Source organism: Poecilia mexicana, unplaced genomic scaffold, assembly GCF_051168715.1.
Source record: "Poecilia mexicana isolate PSO_F unplaced genomic scaffold, ASM5116871v1 scaffold_14, whole genome shotgun sequence".
NCBI lineage: Eukaryota > Metazoa > Chordata > Actinopteri > Cyprinodontiformes > Poeciliidae > Poecilia > Poecilia mexicana.
Genome location: NW_028263383.1, coordinates 11,151,674 through 11,172,578, shown reverse-complemented (window position 1 = coordinate 11,172,578; position 20,905 = coordinate 11,151,674). Strand labels below are relative to the sequence as shown.

The window sequence follows — 20,905 nt, the reverse complement described above, 5'->3', positions numbered from 1 at the left end:
AAGAGGGTAAAAAAAAAAAAAACAATCTCCTTTGTGATCACATCTGTGATCAAAAGATAATCTTTAATTCTGCTGAATTGTTTTTTAATGCTCGGACACCCAGTCTGTGAAATGTAAGTGGTTAGAAGGATTTTGTGAATAGCAACATTTCTATTCAGATCAACCATCATTTTTTACAACCGCAATTCCAATGATGTTTGGACATTGTGAACATAAATAAAAAAAGAATATAAGGATTTACACATCAGTATTATATTCAATTGAATAACTACAAAGTCAAGATATTTAATGTTCAAGTGGCTAAACTTTAGTTTTACAAATATTCACATTCCAAAACAGTTGACAGGAGCGTGTTTACGACTGTGTTACGTCACCTTTCCTCTAAACATCAGTGAACAAGACTTCAGGAACTAGTTACCATGATGGCAGAAAGAACAATAGAAATTGAGAGTTAAAAAACCCCAATTGTGTTCAGACAAAAAAAAACAAAAAAAAAAAACACATTAAATGTACTGCCTCCCCTTGCAGATCCATCAATATATCCACTGTATTCAGTCCACAGAGCTTAAGGTTGGCAAAAAAACCATCATCTTGGCTCAAACTCATGACTGTAACCAAGGATGAGTTTTTTTGCCACGTTGGTAAACACCACCCCCTCTGGGAGATTTGCAAATAAAGTGTATGTGGTGCTTTTTCTGCACTGGATGGATGGATGGGAATTGATTGAGCTGACTCCAAACTGTCTGGTAAGGCTCAGATAATGCTGAGACCACGTAACATTTGATTGCCGTTGGCCTCTGAGTGTGGAAAGACTATCTGCGAGATGCCTTCTGAGAGGAAGCACACGCATTTAACAAACAATGAACACACACACACGCCTGCAGCATTGTGTGTTTTCCCTCCAATTTGTCTAAGTTAAACATCATGATGCATTGATGCATCATGAGATTTTTAACTATTGTTCCTGCAGCTGTATTTACAACAGACACCTTTTAAATGCACTTTTTTCCAGTCAATATTAAATCAGACATAACTTCTTACACTTTTATTGATTTGATGCAATTTCCTAATCTTAATCACAAACCTAACACCAAAACTATATATTTTGGTGTTAAAAAAAATTTAACAAAAAAATTCCCCTCTCACCCTCTGTGGGTGGTCTCTTTCATCCTCTGAGCTCGGGTCCTCTACCAGAGGCCTGGGAGCTTGAGGGTAGCCAGTAGCCAGTCTTGTTGATGATTTGGCTGAGGGGGTTCAGGCCTATGCAGAACAGCAGTGGGGACAGAGCATCTCCTTGGTATATGCCACATTTGATGGACACTTGTGCAAGCGGTTTGCAGTTGGCTTCAAGGGTGGTTTTCCACAGCCCCATCGAGTTTGCAATGAAGGCTCTTAGAGTCCTATTGATGTTGTACATTTCTAAGCATTCAATGATCCAGGTGTGTGGCATTGAGTCATAGGCTTTCTTGTAATCAATCCAAGCGGTGCACAGGTTGGTGTGTCGGGTTTTGCAGTCTCGGGCGACTGTGTGGTCTACAAGGAGTTGGCTCCTCTACTATTTATGCCGATGCCCTTCGTGCTCATGTATTTATCCATGTGTCCGCTTATCTTAGCCGCTATGATGCCTGACATGAGCTTCCATGTTGTAGAGAGACAGGTTATAGGCCGATAGTTGGATGGGACTGAACCCTTTGAGGGATCCTTCTGGATCAGGATTGTACGCCCTTCAGTTAACCATTCAGTTGCTGTGGTCCTCTCGTAGAGAGGTTATCCTCCTGGCTTCATTCTCTCTTGTGTATCTCTTTAGGCGGCTGTTAGTCTTTGTTTGGCAGTTTCGAGTGCTTCAGGTATGGACATCTGGCTGTACTTCTTGGGTACTGATCTTTTCATTGCACCCCTTAGGAGCTCTGACAGCTGGCTCACTTCCCTCCTTGTTATCTTGTTATCTATCTAGGGATTGTTCTCAATGCTGCATTCACATCTTGAATGAGACTTTCTGATGGTACTTCACTCAGCCGTTGTAATTGGCGTCGGGGTTGCCTGGTGTTCATTCGGGCCACGATTCTCTCTCTCAGGTCAGTTGCTGTCTTGTTCAGCTGTGATAGTTCGTTCATTACTGGGGCTGCATACCCAGTCTCGACCTTACCTTTGGGCTCCTCCCTTTTGCCGTAGCATTTGTGTTGTACCTCGTCAATCTCAAGTTGTGATAGCAGTTGCCGTTTGCGGATGTTGGAGCACTGAGCTACTAGTTGTTTGGCAGTCATTGTAGACTGTGGGTGTCGAAGTAACCATTCCACCCTCAGTCTTTGCATGTAACCCCTCTGACTAGGGTTACTTGAGTAGTAGCATTCCAACAGATCCATGTTTTCGTCTCTCGCCCATTTCCGTCTTGTTCCAGTAGCCCATTTTTCATCAAGGTGCTCTGGTTCCCCAGCACCTGACGCAGACCTTGTTTGGCCGGGCGACGTCTGAGCCGGCATGTCGTGCTTATCAATGTCTCTCATGGTATGAGGTAGGCTATATAGCTCTAAGGGTCTTGCCTAAGGACCCACACTGCATAGCTCAATTGCACTGTTGTAACTTGTTGTAACTGTTGTACCTTGCCCCAGCCCGGATTGGAACCCCGGTCTCCCGGGTGGTAGACTGGTGTCTTACCCACTGAGCTATACAGTCAGCTATATATATATATATATATATATATATATATATATATATATATATATATATATATATATATATATATATATATATATATATATATATATATATATATATATATATATATCCAGCACATAACAGCAGGGTGCAAGATGCTGGCAGGGAAAGCGTACATGGAACGACATAACCAAGTGGCAGGCATAGTGTACAGGAACATCTGTGCAGAATATGGACTGGAAGCCCCGAGGTCAAAATGGGGGACACCCCCAAAGGTGGTGGAGAATGACCGAGCTAAGATCCTGTGGGACTTCCAGATCCAGACAGACAAGATGGTAATGTCGAACCAACCGGACATTGTGGTGGTGGATAAAGAACAGAGGAAAGCCGTTGTGGTGGATGTAGCAATACCAAGTGACCACAACATCAGGAAAAAGGAGCATGAGAAACTGGAGAAATACCAGGGCCTCAGAGAGGAACTGGAGAAGGCCTGGAAGGTGAAGACCACAGTGGTGCCTGTGGTCATCGGGGCCCTCGGGGCAGTCACCCCCAAACTGGAGCAGTGGCTCAAACAGATCCCAGGAACAACATCAGACATCTCAGTCCAGAAATGTGCAGTTCTAGGCACAGCCAAGATACTGCGCAGAACCCTCAAGCTCCCAGGCCTCTGGTAGAGGACCCGAGCTCAGAGGATGAAAGAGACCACCCACGGAGGGTGAGAGGGGAATTTTTTTTTTTATATATATATATATATATATATATATAAAATTCCCTTCTCACCCTCCGCGGGTGGTCTCTCTCTCTGTCTCTCTCTCTCTTTCATCCTCTGAGCTCGGGTCCTCTACCAGAGGCCTGGGAGCTTGAGGTTCTCCTCCAGTATCTTGGCTGTGCCTAGAACTGCACATTTCTGGACTGAGATGTCTGATGTTGTTCCTGGGATCTGTTTGAGCCACTGCTCCAGTTTGGGGGTGACTGCCCCGAGGGCCCCGATGACCACAGGCACCACTGTGGTCTTCACCTTCCAGGCCTTCTCCAGTTCCTCTCTGAGGCCCTGGTATTTCTCCAGTTTCTCATGCTCCTTTTTCCTGATGTTGTGGTCACTTGGTATTGCTACATCCACCACAACGGCTTTCCTCTGTTCTTTATCCACCACCACAATGTCCGGTTGGTTCGCCATTACCATCTTGTCTGTCTGGATCTGGAAGTCCCACAGGATCTTAGCTCGGTCATTCTCCACCACCTTTGGGGGTGTTCCCCACTTTGATCTCGGGGCTTCCAGTCCATATTCTGCACAGATGTTCCTGTATACTATGCCCGCCACTTGGTTATGTCGTTCCATGTACGCTTTCCCTGCCAGCATCTTGCACCCTGCTGTTATGTGCTGGACTGTCTCAGAGGCCTCCTTGCACAACCTACACCTTGGGTCTTGTCTGGTGTGGTAGATCTGAGCCTCTATTGCTCTGGTGTTTAGGGCCTGTTCCTGGGCGGCCAGGATGAGGGCCTCCGTGCTGTCCTTGAGTCCAGCTTTCTCCAGCCATTGGTAGGATTTCCTGATATCAGCCACTTCAGTTATTTGTCGGTGGTACATCCCATGTAGGGGCTTGTCCTCCCATGATGGTTCCTCCAGCACCTCGTCCTCTGCTCCCCATTGTTTGAGACATTCGCTGAGCACATCGTCCATTGAGGCTTTTTATATATATATATATATATATATATATATATATATATATATATATATATATATATATATATATATATATATATATATATATATATATATATCACCCATTTCTGAGAGATATGAGCGAGAGATGGCAAGCAAATGGCAACCTCGATGAGGTCACATGGAAAGGAGCCACAGCCAAGTACCTCCAACGAATAAGGCAAGTCCTGAGAAGCCAGCTCAATGGCAAGAACAAGATCCGTGCAATAAACAGCTATGCCTTACCAGTAATCAGATACCCTGCCGGAATAATTAGCTGGCTAATGGAAGAGATAAAGGCCACGGACGTTAAGACTCGGAAGCTACTAACCATGCATGGAGGGTTCCATCCTTGAGTCAGCCTCTGTGCCAATGGGGAGCAGAGGACGAGGTGCTGGAGGAACCATCATGGGAAGACAAGCCCCTACATGGGATGTACCACCGACAAATAACTGAAGTGGCTGATATCAGGAAATCCTACCAATGGCTGGAGAAAGCTGGACTCAAGGACAGCACAGAGGCCCTCATCCTGGCCGCCCAGGAACAGGCCCTAAACACCAGAGCAATAGAGGCTCAGATCTACCACACCAGACAAGACCCAAGGTGTAGGTTGTGCAAGGAGGCCTCTGAGACAGTCCAGCACATAACAGCAGGGTGCAAGATGCTGGCAGGGAAAGCGTACATGGAACGACATAACCAAGTGGCGGGCATAGTGTACAGGAACATCTGTGCAGAATATGGACTGGAAGCCCCGAGATCGAAGTGGGGAACACCCCCAAAGGTGGTGGAGAATGACCGAGCTAAGATCCTGTGGGACTTCCAGATCCAGACAGACAAGATGGTAATGGCGAACCAACCGGACATTGTGGTGGTGGATAAAGAACAGAGGAAAGCCGTTGTGGTGGATGTAGCAATACCAAGTGACCGCAACATCAGGAAAAAGGAGAAACTGGAGAAATACCAGGGCCTCAGAGAGGAACTGGAGAAGGCCTGGAAGGTGAAGACCACAGTGGTGCCTGTGGTCATCGGGGCCCTCAGGGCAGTCACCCCCAAACTGGAGCAGTGGCTCAAACAGATCCCAGGAACAACATCAGACATCTCAGTCCAGAAATGTGCAGTTCTAGGCACAGCCAAGATACTGGAGGAGAACCTCAAGCTCCCAGGCCTCTGGTAGAGGACCCGAGCTCAGAGGATGAAAGAGACCACCCACGGAGGGTGAGAGGGGAATTTTATATATATATATATATATATATATATATATATATATATATATATATATATATATATATATATATATATATATATAATTATTTGAATGGGTCCTTAGCTTTCCTAGTGTGTCTCCTCAGCAGGGCGGAGCAGCAAAGGGAGACAAATGCTCCAGATGCTGCTGAAAAGCTCCAGAAGAGAACCATGTCAGTTAGGAGTTAGGAGGGGTAATGCTCTGAGAGTTTATATTACATTAAATTTATTCTTTGATTGACTTTAGATTAGTTTAGTTGACATTCTTTATATATATATATATATATATATATATATATATATATATATATATATATATATATATATATATATATATATATATATATATATATATATATATATATATATATATTTATTTATTTATATATATATTTATTTATATATATATGTCCTTTTAAATGCTGAGCCTCCACTGGTCAAAGTGACATATGCAGTTTGAATTTTGGGAAAATCCAGAATAAATTGAAACTTGTGCACTCAATTACAGATTATAAAACTAGTTAATTCTCTTAAACAGCATCAACAAATATCAGGGCAAATATTCACTGCTTCTCTGCAACACTGTAATTGCTCTGAGTGGACCTGCATTGCATAATTTTTCCTTAGAAGTTTCATTGAGTGCAACAGTGTGAAAGAAAAAGCTTCAAACTGTAGACCAGGATAACAGAAAAGCCTTTTGGTACACTAAAGCATGAGCTACACTACAGTTTGTGTTTATTGGACAGGAGCTGTTTTACTCTGTCGATTAATCTTTTGATTAACAGCCTTTGCTCCTCTCTGTTTCTCCTCTGTTTTTAGTGAGTCCCTTATTGTCTTTTTTTCTTCATCCTACCTCTGCATCACACATGCACACACACGCACACACACCTACACACTCAGAGTAAATACCTCAAACCCAGCAGAGGTGGCTGCGGCTGAGAAACAACCCAAGAGGCTGCTGCCACAAGTGTTTAGGAGACACAAACTGAACTTTAATTGTTCTTTTTCTTGCCTTCTGTCAGGAAAACAGCTGTGTAGTTAACTGCAGTGCATCAGGTTAAAATGTGATTCAAGTTTTTTTTATTTTATAAAAAAAATATTTATTTTATAAATAGATGGTAGTTTAATCTTATTTGTATTGTATTGTATTAGTATCTGTAACTAAGTGATTATTTATTCTAAGAATATGCTATCTGATTATGTAACTATTTATGTTGTGAAAAATGCTCAGCTGATAAGAATTCCAGTCAGTTTGAAACTGGATCTTTTAGTTATGTATCAGAATAAAATTAAACTGACACCACTAATCTTTCTTTATGTAACAAAGTTTGTAGTTTTTCAGACTCTCAAGTATTTCATTTAAAAATAACAAATTCTCCTCTGAAATGTCTCAATCAGCATGTTTCTGTGTTCCTTTCTGTCATGTTGCTCTGAACGGAGGCTGCAGTCGCTTTGACAAAACACCCGAAGTGAAAAAGAGTTATGGAGGGTTTTAATTTTCAAACTACAAAATCTACAATGCAGGAAAATGCATGAAATCATCTTATTAATATAAAACTTACTCGGCGTCCAACAGAAGGGAAATCTAAATCTCTTTACCTGGTACTTGTGTTGTTCTTTATTCAGTTTATTGGTCTGGCTTGTGAGAAGTTGTGCACAATGACATCAGCTGAGATCAATCAGGTTAGATTGATAATTGATTGAGTTTAACCTATTTAAGAACTTGTTTCAATCTGTGTTATGGAACATGCTGGGAAATGTAAGCAGTCTTATGTAAATATTAAAATCAAGATAAGTGCCTTCATTTTCTAAGAAAGTGGAGACAGATACTTTCATCCTATTTCATGATATGTCATGTCATGTTTGTATTTTGCAGCTATTAGAGTCAAATCAAACTAGAAATATCACATTTGACAGCCAAGAGCAGCTGTTGCTTGATTCTTGAAACAACTTTTCACCAAAGAGCAGAGAGCCGCAGCTATGCTTCAGATTAGCGCCTGTACATTATATTGAAGTGCTGCAGACGTTTCATTAGCCTTCCTGGCACTGAGCCTGGTTGCTTTATACTGTGCGGGTTCGCTTGCATCCTTTCACAGCCTCTTCCTGGTCCCCTATGTGCCAATACACTCTTCAGCTAATATTTTTTCGCTGTCTCTGCTCTGCCACACATGCATTTCAATGTGACCTCTTGGTGGCCTTCAGGCACTCAGTCTTATGGGAGCGAATCCTGCACGGAGCTCTTAGAGACAGCGGTGCCCCTCGGCAACTCGGTAATGGACATCTCAGGAAACCACAGGGGCTCAAGAGTTAATGGGAACATGTCCTTACAAAAGGCGTCACCATCCCCTCTGTCCGAGGAAACACTTCTGTCTTGTAATATTACACAGATGACAGAAATAATAACTTCAGGCTGAATTTGACTTACACTGCTATGAATAATTGGCTCCCTTAAAATGTTCCTCATTATGTGCAATTTTTTTGTTGCTCTTAAATGTTTCAGAACATCATCTCTTACCAGACGACTAAGAAATCAACAGAAAATACATAATAGGGTTTTAATTTATAATTTCATTTAATTAGAAAAGCTGTCTACAACTGCCAGACAATGTTAAACCATGAAATCATGCATTTTCTGTCATTAACCACATTCTTCGGAAAGTAAATTTTAATTTCACAAGCCACACCCACCAAGTAGCGTGAATAATCTCAAAAGCAACATATCATGACCCAATCAATAACCAAAGAAATACAAGACAGATGAAAAACTACAGTAAGTCATTGATGTGTAAATGTGCCACAAATTCATTTCTAAGACTTTGGGACTCATGTGAACAGCTGTGAGAGTCATAATGTCCAAACAGAGCAAACATGGAAGAAGCTTCCAGAAGTGGCTGGTCTACTAAGTCTATTCCAAGAACCCAGTGGAGACTCAACCAGGAGGCCATCGAAAGAAGCAGAACATCTAAAGCGCCACAGATCTCCACAGAAAATTCATCCATAGCCACAATAAACTATTTTTCTTTTTTTCTTCTTTTTTTTTATGAATGACAGTTGCTGCCACCTGTTACCATTAGATTTTATGTTTAGGGATTAACCCTGCTGAGACAGACTGCCGACCTGTCCAGGGTGACCCCGCCACTCGCCCGGAACGTTAGCTGGAGAGGCACCAGCGCCTCCCGACCCCACTAAGGGTGTAAAGAAAATGGATGGGTGGATGGATTAACCCTGAATAAATGAAATCATCAAAAGAAAACAATTTTGAATTCACGTTTGGCTCTAAGTAGTTTGACGATCTGAACAAGTACATCAGGCAAAAAAAGCAAAGGCAGAAGAAACCTGAATGTAAAATATACTTTTTACAGCACTGTACCTTAATTACTGTAAATTATCTAATTTACCTTAATTTTTATACATAACCTTTAGCAGGATAACAATGTTTAGCAAGAAATGAGAAGAATTAAATATAGTTTTGCAATTACAGTCATTAGACATTAATACTACCCCCACAAGCACACAGTGACCTCAGCACCTCGCTGAGATGGATTCAGGCAGCCAACCATGCATACTGTGATATGTTGGATCAATAGCGACAGCCCTCCAACATTTCTCCCACCATTTCTCCTCATGCCTCCCCCTGACTGACAGCTCCCATCAGTCTGTGTCCAATGTTTCCTGAGCACAGGGACGGAGCTGCAGCTGTATGCAAAATCACATTCACCTATATCTGTTACAGACAGGCAAATTGGCCCAAGTATTGAAAAACTAGCAAGTTTATTCTGTATTCTAAATCAATACATTTTTATGTTTCATTTCAGAAAGTAAGGCCTGATTTTACTCCAAGTTCAGTCACAATTTGGCAGTGAGAGAACTTGATTTTATTTTCTTTGACTAGACTGGATTTGGTGATCTTGTATTTCACCAGGTCACCTTGAGATCAAGCCAAAAATGCAACGAGCTGGCAAACTACTTTCAAACTTTCGCCAAATTCTGCAGCGCTAAAAGTAAAAGGAGGCATTATGCTTGCTGGCAGTACTTGTGACACTAAAGTCTGGAGTCAGGCTTATCTTTACTTATTCTATACAGTCAAAATCTGTACTGACTTCACAGTACCCGTCTGCTTTACTAAGCCTGCATGTCTTAATAAATAAGTGTTTTTCTATAGTTTGTTTCAGTAGAAAAACAATTTTCCTGGAATCTAGTGATACAGCTGTGTGGTTTCCTAGAACATGACTGAACTAGGTACAACTCAGAAAGATGTCCACATGTGATGCACTGGTATTATTATATAAAGACTGAGCAAAATCAATAAATAAAAACTCCCTGAAGCAAGTGAAATTTTTACTGTACAACCTTTTTGTGATGCTTTCAAGGCTTTCTTTTCAGTCAAAGTGCCATTCATTCTCCAGCATAGATACAAAAGATTTAATGCAATAAAAAGTCCTAAGAACTTTGCTTACAATGAGTTTTTAATCATAAATATCATTACTGTTTGCATAAGCTGCTGGGACAGCATCCTGTGGATTTCTCTGAATATATTTGTTTATGTTATGCTTTAATATACATGAGAAATACTCCAGCACATCTAATGCACCTGCTGTCTGTCCCAACTCTGCTCTGGATTAGCTGTAATAATAAATATGCTGCCACAAAGAAACTCTTCAAGTTCACCAGCTGAGATTAATTTTCAGGTCGCAATATTTTCACTTTATGATCTAAATATGATCATCTGCAAGAAATACAGCAGGCACAGAGGTAGCAGTCATCCTCAAATAGATTAAGTCTACAAAGTCCATATTATTACATTCCTTCTTGTGAACCTTTGAAACCGTCAAAGAAGCAATGATTCTGAATAAGCAGGATCTTTCACTACAACAGGGTTCTAAACTGATGTTCCAAATGTTGAAAGTCTTTGTAACCCTACATAAAGTGGTCTGGCTCCTTTAATTTTTGTTTTACTAAGTGTATTGTTGCTTTGAAAACTTTGCCCAAAATATTAGGTCACATTTAGTGGCAACCAATAGGAGGATCAGTGACAACAAGAGAAGGGGAAAGGAAGTAGAACAGATGGTAAGAGAGACAAAAAGGAAAGTGTGAGAAGACAAGGCTAATGAGGGAGGACACAGATGAGAAAAGAGGGACAGGCCAGAGGACAGTTTTCTGCATTTAATTGGCTCAACGCAGTGCGTAGACTTGCAGGTGGTCTCTCCCCGTCGTTGACCTTGAGTGCTTACCACAGGACGATCGTACCTTATGCCAGCTCAACACAGTGAGAGAGGCAGAAAGAAAGAGGAGAGGGTGGGTGAGTGGGCACAGCGCTGACCCAAGCACATCTCTAGAGGAAATCACCCCACCCATAGGGGCTTGCACTGCCAACAAAATTAACTTCCAGTCTTTTTTTTGGCAAGCACAGCATGCAATCAAGCAAGCACTGGCATTGTTTGTCTGGTGAGTCTGTGCACTGCGCCACTCTCTGTTTACGTCCCTGTTATGTTGAGGTTCCAACTTTCTTGTGATTTAATTTTTTTACTCTTTACTTCTTATTTAAAAACACTGAAAAAAGTTGTAACAATTAGGATTTATGTCTTAATCTTTACCATAACTCATGTTTTAAAGATGGATCTGTGCTTACCAGAAGTTGACCAGGAAGGGATGCTCGAGGTTCTGCATGATCTGCAGCTCTTTCAGGACATTTCTCACTTCGTTGCGTTCCACACATTTCAGCTTGTTCATGTACTTCATGGCGTACATCTTCTTGGTGTCCTTCTTCTGCACGATGCAAACCTGTTGGGATCATATGAGGGTAATGCTTATTCTCATCAATGCTTTATTGCCCTGGTAAATGATTGGAAAATGTTATTAATATAATGTATAATGTGGAACTCATTCTGAAAGATAATGCATACCAATTTAACACATCATTAAAACATCTTCTAACAGCTGCCAATTAACAATTATCCAACAAAACTAGAGAGGTACTGCACTGGCAGTGAAAGAGAGAGCATGTTTACATGGGTGACAAATACAAAACCAGCGATAATAGACTCTCACCTCTTTATTATCTGATTGGTTTATAAATGCCAACATCCTTATGAGATTCATGAATCAATCTTCATTGAATGTGGCACAACAAACCCTCCAACAATCATTCCTGCAGAAATCCTCAGAACATTTTTTCTTCCTTGTAATCATGAATTTAAAACAACTTGGAAAAAACTTGGTGCATGGCAAGTACTAAAAACTGAGAAATGCAGTAGCTCTGGTGTTTCAGATTTAAACCAGAAACACGTAAAACCCAGTGGAATCATGGCTTCTGGTTACATGTCAAATGATAGAAACACATTTTAGACTTTGATAAGAATAATTGCAATTTTCAATGCTGCATTATGACCAATTTATTTGCAGTTGTTCTTGTTCATGCTGGGAGCATCAATAATCCAATGATTGCTGCTGTCTAAGTGAGTGATCTCTGCACCAACTGACACAATGAATCACCCAAAGCCTGATCGCTTCACTTCGCTTCACTCTTCACATCCAACAGCTTGCCTTTCCTGTTATTAGGCTGATTATCTGCTGTTGGACTTTGCACTGACGTTATGTGGATGTGTGGTGTGTTTGTGAGTGTGTGTATTTGTATACATTATGTACTTTGGACAGGAAGGGGAATCACTTTGAACTATGTGGTTTCAAATGTTGTAGTCCAGCTGCTGTAAACTTAGACTTGTTTCTCTTGTGTCCCTGGTTCTTTTCAAACAAATTAAAAGGTAAACTTAGCTGGAATGTATACCATAATGTTGTATAACTGGATTTATTACTCTGTCCTAACTGGAACCCAGAAACGACAGCATATAACCCCAGTATTGGATTCTCAGGATTGGCTGCCAGCTTCTTACCGGATTTGATTTTAAAATTCACTTATTGGTTTTTATCTCCAGGACCTTCTTCACAACCATTCCACTTCCAGAACACTTCGATCGAATAATAAACCGCTGTAATGTGTTCCCAGAAGCAGAAGCAGAGGAGACGGGGCATTTGCTGTCACTGCTCCTAATTTGTGGAACAACTTACCCTTCAGATCTGCTGATGGCCTGGAAAACTTCACATCACTCCTCAAAACTCATTTTTATTCTTTGGCATTCACAGAAGGCCCAACATTATAATTTACCACCCTGTTTGTTTAATTTATTGTGTTTTATTTCTATGTATTTTTACTATTTTTTTTTACAGCTAATAGCTGTTTGTAAAGTGCTTCATGAATAAAATTGACATTGAAATTAGTGACAGTTTTATAACATTGATAAAATGTTGGTTCCCATCGTTCACTGGGAACCAAATACATACACAATACACTCTCTGGATTTACAGCTCTACACATAGATGCATTTTTTATCTTCATCATCTTAGCTATCACAATACCTGATTTCTATTCAAATTTTTATCCATGAATGGATTCAGATAACCACTTAATGAACCATTTGCATATAAATCACAAGTTACATATCAGATTATTTGAGAAGGAAATGAAAATCAGATGAGAAAAGTGCTAAAATATTACCGTGTTGCACCCAACTAGACAAACAGAATGATGGAAAGCAAAGTGTACCGTTCTAAAGCCTGTGTGAGATCAGAACAAATGACTGTTGCAGTAGAAAAATGGTGCCAGTGTTATCTACCAACAAGGCACCAGCAGGAATTTGTGATACCATAGAATGAGAACAAAACGTGCCTGCAGGGACACTGTATGTTTTACATGAAGCTAGTGCTCTAAGTTCATTATTTGGGATATAGGTAATTGATTTAAATATGTTGAAGGTGGAAAAAAGCTAAATAACTTTAACTTACCTTTCCAAAACTCCCTTTTCCGATAGCCCTCAAGATTTGGAAATGGTCAAAATTGACTGTAACAAAAAAAAAAAAACAGAAAGAAAAAATTATTATGCATTGTCTGAAACTCACAAAAATACATTTAGAAATTGTAACTGATGATTCTGATCAATGGTAAGTTACTGCATAGAAGTTACTGAAATCTACTGTCATTAAACCCAGTTCAGTTCTACAAGTACAGCAGAGTCAGGGTTCATACACATTTTTCAAGTCAAGGCTTGCAGGCTCATATTTTCAGAGTTTTCCCAGTACATTTTATTTCACTTCATAAGAAGAAACATAAAAATGTACAGTAAATCTAAGGTTGATACATAGTTTTAAGTGGTTTGAATATGGAACAAGTATACAAAACTGGACAGGAAGGAGATTAAAGATCATGACCAGATGGATGGACGGATGGACAGACAGACATAAACACAGCCAGAATGAGGCTATGCAGTTACTTCATAGTCAAATCCGCTGTACATCAGAGAGTGTGAGGATCAGGCCCAGCTAATATGATTAGTTCAGTCTAAACTGATTAGTAGGTGTCACTTAAATTTAAAATGACTCCCAGATGAGTTCCAGGGTCTCATGATTTCCTCAGCTGAGTTAAACGAGAGAAAGGCTGTCAAAGTGCCAATTACACTCTTGTGCAGATGTTGATTATTTCATGCCGTTACTCGAGTGTCCATCATTTACTTCAGCACATCAAGCCACTGAAAGTAAAATATAAACCTCCTCCCTCTCTTTTCCTTTGCTTCCTTGTGTGTCTTCCTGTAATCACATTATCTCACATCTAATCCACGAACGCAGCTGTGTCTCTGAAATCATCAGGACAGGATCTCCCAGTAGCTAAGCAGTGAAATGACTGTAATTACCAGAAGCCTCTATGGGTCTGTGTTGACTTTAGACAGTGGCAACTCTAAATCTGCATGTTTGTGATATGTGTGTGTTATATAGCTGGTCCCATGTGGACTATATCTGGACAGGTTTCGTAAACACCCCGGCACAGATAGTGTGAAACGGGGAAGTGCCACTGATACGTGACTAACGGAGCATAACATCAGCTGTCACATCCAATTGATCTAGTGGCTGCAGGCTAAATGTAAGAGTGTGTGTCCCTGTGTGTGTGCACAGTGTAGTGTTTTAAATGTCCTGTGCATGAGTGTGTTTTTGGTAATTGTCAATGTATGTGCAGCATCATTTGAGTGTGTCATCCGATGAGAGCAAACAACGGGCAGCAGCTGTTCCATCCTCTGGGACAGCAGCAGAGGGGGAAAACCGTCTGTCCTCGTTGTCATGACAGCAAGAAACAAACAGCCCCCATCCGCTTCCAATAGCCGATAAAGTGGCTGATAGAGAGGAGTGAGACAGAGGGAAATGCTCTGGCTGTGTTCCCATATGTGTGTTTGTTAGACAGTGACTTGATAACAAAATGAACCAAACATTGGAAAGCTGCTAAAAGGAAAGCGCTGGAAATGTCCCCTCAAATCTTTAAAATGGCTCTTAAGGGAAACCATGCAGCAGTCTTAGTGGACATCGCTTGTGCTGAAGATTATTTTGGTTCATGCCAGAATATCAGAGGTCTCTGATAAATCTGGAGATCTTTAGCTCCTTCAATTCAACAAATGGGATAAAAGAAGATTGAAATTCTCAGAACAACCAGAATTTATCTCCTTTTTAATTATTTCTTTTGTTTGTTACACAGCATATTTACAGAGAGAAATTTTAACAGTTGTGTAGAATTTAGGATATTCATTAAATATTGAATCTTTATCAAGAATCATTCTCATATCAATCTGTAATTTTTTTTCTCATAACTAGAAAAAAGATGATTTGCTTGCACTTAAGTTACAAAAATTAGGATTTCCTAATCCTCAACCAGTTCCTGTTGAATATTTTTATATCCAAGGCTCCAGTTTTGCTTTAGGTTTATTTTTTTTTACAAATGGTCTTACATTTTTTACAAACACCTTCTGACAGAGTTCATCTGATGGAGAGCTGACCAGGTCCTCCAGCAGTAACGCATCCCCAAATCATGCCACTTCCACCTTTATGCTGTATATGCACAACCATAACATCTGCCTTCTGTCAGTGGTGGCCCAAGTTTGGACGAAATGAAATCTGAATCCTCTTGAAAGAACACATTAACTGTGAAAATATTGGATTTGGCCTCCAGGTAAACATTAATGTCAGTTTTCTTCTTTCTCACTCACTTGAATAACCAGATCTGATGTGACAGAGGGTTTCTAATGTGATCGAACAGATTGAGCAGGAGTCTAGCGGTGGTTTAATCAGCACATCCAACACCTTAAAACACATCATCTCGTCCTACTCTTTCACATTTAGTCACAATAAAACCACAAAGTTTTAGAGAAAGCATCTCTGAACAGAAATGTTCAAGGTTGGAACAAATTTCCTTCCTGGATTGCCCCGCTCCATCCATCTCCCCATCAACTGTGACCAGATTGCCTGCACCTGAAGTACCTTATGAACACTAATTTTTAAGACAGCATAGATCGCTCTAAAACAATCTACTAAGAATAAACTTAATACTGAGTCATGGCTAAATAAGGTAAAGCCTCAAAGTTAAAATCTCATCTATTGATTAGCTGAAAGTCATAGCCCAAATCCGGTCATGATTATAGTTTGGTCTAACATCAACAGAAATCTTTAAATCTGAGCTGCAACAGAATAATTCAAATCTATGGGTAGGTTCTTTCACATGTTTTGGCTTAAATGACATTTTGTATTAAGTTAGGCGAATCTAAATGTCTTAAAATGTGGAGTAAAAGGAATTTTATGTCTGTCTCTCAATCTTTGTCTTATTACTCCAGCAAATTATCTGAGTGCCCACTTTGTGTCAGAACATCGGTTGTCTTTGGTAACTGAAATTTAAGGTCTGTGTCCAGCCGTGAATAAATTCTGGTGGCCACTAAAAGTGGCCAATCAATTAAGTAAGACCTCACATGGCTGCACAGTGTGGGAAGGAAACACACACACACATACGCACGCACGCACACACACACACACACACACACACACACACACCACCACACACACACACACACACACACCTGGTGACGTATGATCTGCAAACATCAAACTCTGGGGAGATAAACAAGTCTTGACAGAGTCTACCTTCATACAAACACCTCTGAAAAAGTCAGCCAGCACCAAATGACAGGATGTGGTTTGATCATTTACAGTAATTAAATGTTAAAATTTCTTCAGAAATTTTAACATTTAATTCATTTTTGTATCCTGTTGATGTGATATACAATTTGTCCCAGCTGTATTGTGTCTCAGACACAAAAATTCTGATGTTTCTTTTAGAAATTAACTGCTTTGGTAAAAAAAAAAAAAAAAAAGTGTCATGAGTGTCATAACTAAAGGAGAGTAAAGGGTATTGCTAGTCAGTTTTTCTTTGACTTTATTAAAATGCTTTAGGTGTTTCTGTGCTGTGTATTTGTTAATTAAATAACATACTATGTACATTTTGCCACAGCAAATGGATTCACAGCTTCACAGAACAACCAACAAGAAACTGTTACCAATATCACCTTGGAGTGACAGTGAAAAGTCAATTAGCATTTTTATTGCTACTCAAAGCAGTGATTGCATGATGGATGTTAATATGTATACTTAACATGCAGAGTACTGACACTTATCAAAATATTAGAATTGGAAATTGACATATCAAGAGATGAGAAGGAAGTTTGTTCGCAGTCAGTTTAAAAAAACGACTATAAACGTGAACACTTGAGTCAGGCTTTAGCTACGGTTTTGCTGAGGACTGAAGGCGTCCAGGCATTTCAGAAACTTAGCTGAATCAAGTCAAGTTCATTTGTGTAGCACATGTCACCAAAAAGACAGTTCAAACCGCTTTACATCAAACAAACATAATATAGTCAATTATGGAACAAGCAATAAATGTTACGTCTGTAAAAATATCCCAGTTTAGCTAGTTTGTTCCCCAACTAAACTGGGCGGCTCCAAGAACTGGGGTATTTCACTTTATTAATAGCAAACATTTAAAAATGCTACAAAACATGTTTAGAGAATATATGTTAGAATTGACTGGAGTGGCAAGTTGCACAAACCATACATCATCATTCCCTTCATCAGTAAATCTTACTTGACCAGTGAAGGTTGTTACAGACGCTGTACTGTACCGTCTTGCTCAAATCAGTAATCAATACTTTCACAAACACATTGAAGGCTAAAAGTCGCCAGAAATCAGTTGGGTTGGTTTAGTTTCCACGCCATAGCTCTCAGTTTATTTTACAACAGGAATTATTTCTGAATGGTTTTACTCATAAGTGATTGAGAGCGTAGCAGTGTTCAGTGAGCCAGCTGATAGGCAGTGTACAGCAACAGTTGGGTAGAGAGAGCGCTCCAATATTCCACACTACATTAAACTGGAGAAAATGTCTGGTCAATCCAGCATAATTTATGGAATCTCATTAAAAAGAGTACAACATGATGGGAACTTTTAGTAGTTTTGAAACTACTGCATTTTACACAGTTTTTACCTTTGGGTCCCAAATATTGTGATTGGTGGAATCTTAATGAGTCTGGCACAAATCATGTTTGGATGATGAGGCTTCAGCAGAAAAAAAAATTAGCTAATTTATCATCATGTTGCTAAGATGCTTTCAAATGCTGCTTCTTCCTCAGTTCCACTAATTATATTGAAATGTATTCTAATTATTTTAATAATGTTAAACTGTGGCTAAGTTGATTTTAAGCTTTACTGTGAATTTGAAGAAAGAAAAATGTTTCTTTCATCAAATTTGTCTGAATATTTCCCTGTTGTCTTTGATCTGCTGCAGAGAGGATACCACAGTACAGTGTTTTATGCAATACGACTGTATTTAAATACAGGCTGCTGTCTGTTGTGATTTTATATATTTTAATTGAATGAATACATTGTGAACATTGTGAGATAAGCTTCTTACTTTAGGTAATAAAGGGATATTGATATTTTCTCTTGGTGATTTAAATTAAGCAGAACTTTAAGTTTTGTAAGTCATTTTTATTTCATACTGTTTTTGGAGTAATGATGAATCTACTTCAATAGTGTTAATTTGTGCACAATTTTATTTTTACCTTCCTTGTCATTTGTTGTAAGCTGCCTGACCACCATGCTGGGAAATGTGAGAGAGCATGTCACCGCCTGCTAAAGAAGTGTCCCCCGTGCTGCCATGTTGTAGAAATAAACCTATGCAGATCCTCATCCCCCGTGTGATGATTATTATTAAAAAGCAGCACACAATATAAAACAAGTAAGATAAATAAAACAGGACTGGTGTGATAAAATTCATGCATAGAAAATGCTATAGAACATTATAGATAGTGTTATCATAGCTTAAATAAGGATATATTTTGAATAAACTTCATCAGATCATGCAGTGAAAAGTATCATACTGTAAGAATGATGCTCCATTCCTATTACATATCAATTCCACTGAGTCATAAGCTGTAACCCAATGAGGAAATACACACGTCAATGTTGAGCAAAAACAGCAAAGTAGAGTGTAATCATTAGGTTCCTACGACTTCAAAAGGAAAACCCTCTCCTGTCTCTGAAGCCGCTTTCATCACCAAGAAGATGACTTTGTTATCTGTGGAGATTCTTTATTATTATTCAAAGGTTGTGTCCCCTGCTTGAGTAAAGAAAAGAACTGTTGTATGTTTAGATTATACGGAGCCCTCCAGGGGACATGGGGAAATATTTTTTTCTTTTGCATTACCTCGCAAAACTTTTGTGTTCCCTCGCAATAATCTACTGATCAGTTCATGCGGCATAATTGATACTGTGAGCCTTTCTTACGGTGACCGCCGTACTTTCTGCATTAATATAAAGTTATGTAAAGTTTTTCCATGAATGTTAATATCTCGTTGTGAAATATCTGATGTTTTATATCTTTTTCTTTAATATAGAAAGGCACCACAAACCTATGATACAAACAGAAACTTTCCGTAAGGAGGAAAGAAATAAAAATACATCCTAATTTGGACCATTTCTGAGTTATTATCAAGTCATCTGACAGTTTTGATTGTGTCTCTGTTGTGTTCTAGTCTGAATGGTTTAAAGGACCGTTTTCATGTTCAGTTCCATCTCAACCTTAGCAGACATAAACATACAGTAAATAAATCCACTTTCAATCAGTTTTTTACACCAAAGAGTTAATAATAATAAACAGGTTTTATTATTATAAAACATGGCAGGTGGTAGAGGGCGGCACCGGGTTAACTCAGGGAATCTCATCTGTCCGTGTATCAATCAACTCCTAACCTCCACTTTGTTCTGTCACAATTATCGATTTATTTTATTTTGATCATGATGCTCCAAACTTTGCGAGGACTGACCACCCGCTCACCCGATTCCTCATACACACAAAGCCACCATGCCAGTCACCTTTCCATTCATACTTGATGACAGCCACGCCCACATGGACACGCCCACCACCAGGTGTCAAAGCAGCTGCTCTTGTCAGATCAATAATTACTTATTTCATTCATATGGCTCTTACAGAACCTCAGTGAAAACTTGTTTATTATTATTAACTCTTTGGTGCAAAAAACTGATTGAAAATCGATTTATTTACTGCATGTTTATGTCTGTTAAGGCTCAGATGGAACGGTACTGAAAGCAGCCGTTTAAACCATTCAGACTATGAACATAATAGAGACACAATCAGATGACTTATTACCCCGCGATAATAACTCAGAAATAGTCCAAATTAGGATGTATTTTTATTTATTTCCTCCTTATGGAAAGTTTCTGTTTATATCATAGGTTTGTGGTGCCTTTCTATACTAAAGAAAAAGATATAAAAAGTCAGATATTTCACAACGAGATATTAACATTCATGGAAAAACCTTACATAAGCTTGTATTAAAGCAGAAACTACGGCGGTCACCATAAGAAAGGCTTACAGTATTCAATTATGCCGCATGAATTGATCAGTAGATTATTGTGAAGGTACGCAAAACCTTTTGTTAGGGAACGCAAAAGAAAAAAGTTTCTCCATGTCCCCTGGAGGGCTCCATAAGATTAACTGCTGCATCAATCCAAAGTTCAAAAACAGTAAAGGCAAATTCTATATGTGACATTTCCAAAATTTAACAGCAGGTGTTCATTCTATATTTTTATATTTTTGGATATATGGTATAGATAACTGTATTACAACTTTAAAATCTAAAATATTTTTTGTGGCAAAAATAATTGTTTCATTTCTGTTTAAAATAAAAGCAATTAAACTGTGCTAAATTAAAATAGTATTTTTTGCAAACTTATCAAATAATGCATTTGCACAAAAGGCACTATTAGCAATATGCTGGTCTTTAAGCTAAACAGCCGTCGACTGTTATGTGTTCTTAATTTTGTCAGGTAGCAATAACACTTTGATGAGGCAGCAGGAAAGATGCTGAATG

The 20,905-nt window shown here is 39.3% G+C and overlaps 1 protein-coding gene across 1 annotated transcript in view; it reads right to left on the bottom strand.

Moving 5' to 3' along the window:
* stk32a (serine/threonine kinase 32A) overlaps nt 1-20,905 on the bottom strand; it is a 50,411-nt gene that overhangs the window by 28,922 nt on the left and 584 nt on the right. The window contains exons 2-3 of the mRNA XM_015010902.2: nt 13,439-13,494; nt 11,229-11,380 (exon numbers count right to left, since the gene is read on the bottom strand). Coding sequence (XP_014866388.1) covers nt 11,229-11,380; nt 13,439-13,494 — 208 coding nt within the window. The remainder of the gene's footprint in view (nt 1-11,228; nt 11,381-13,438; nt 13,495-20,905) is intronic.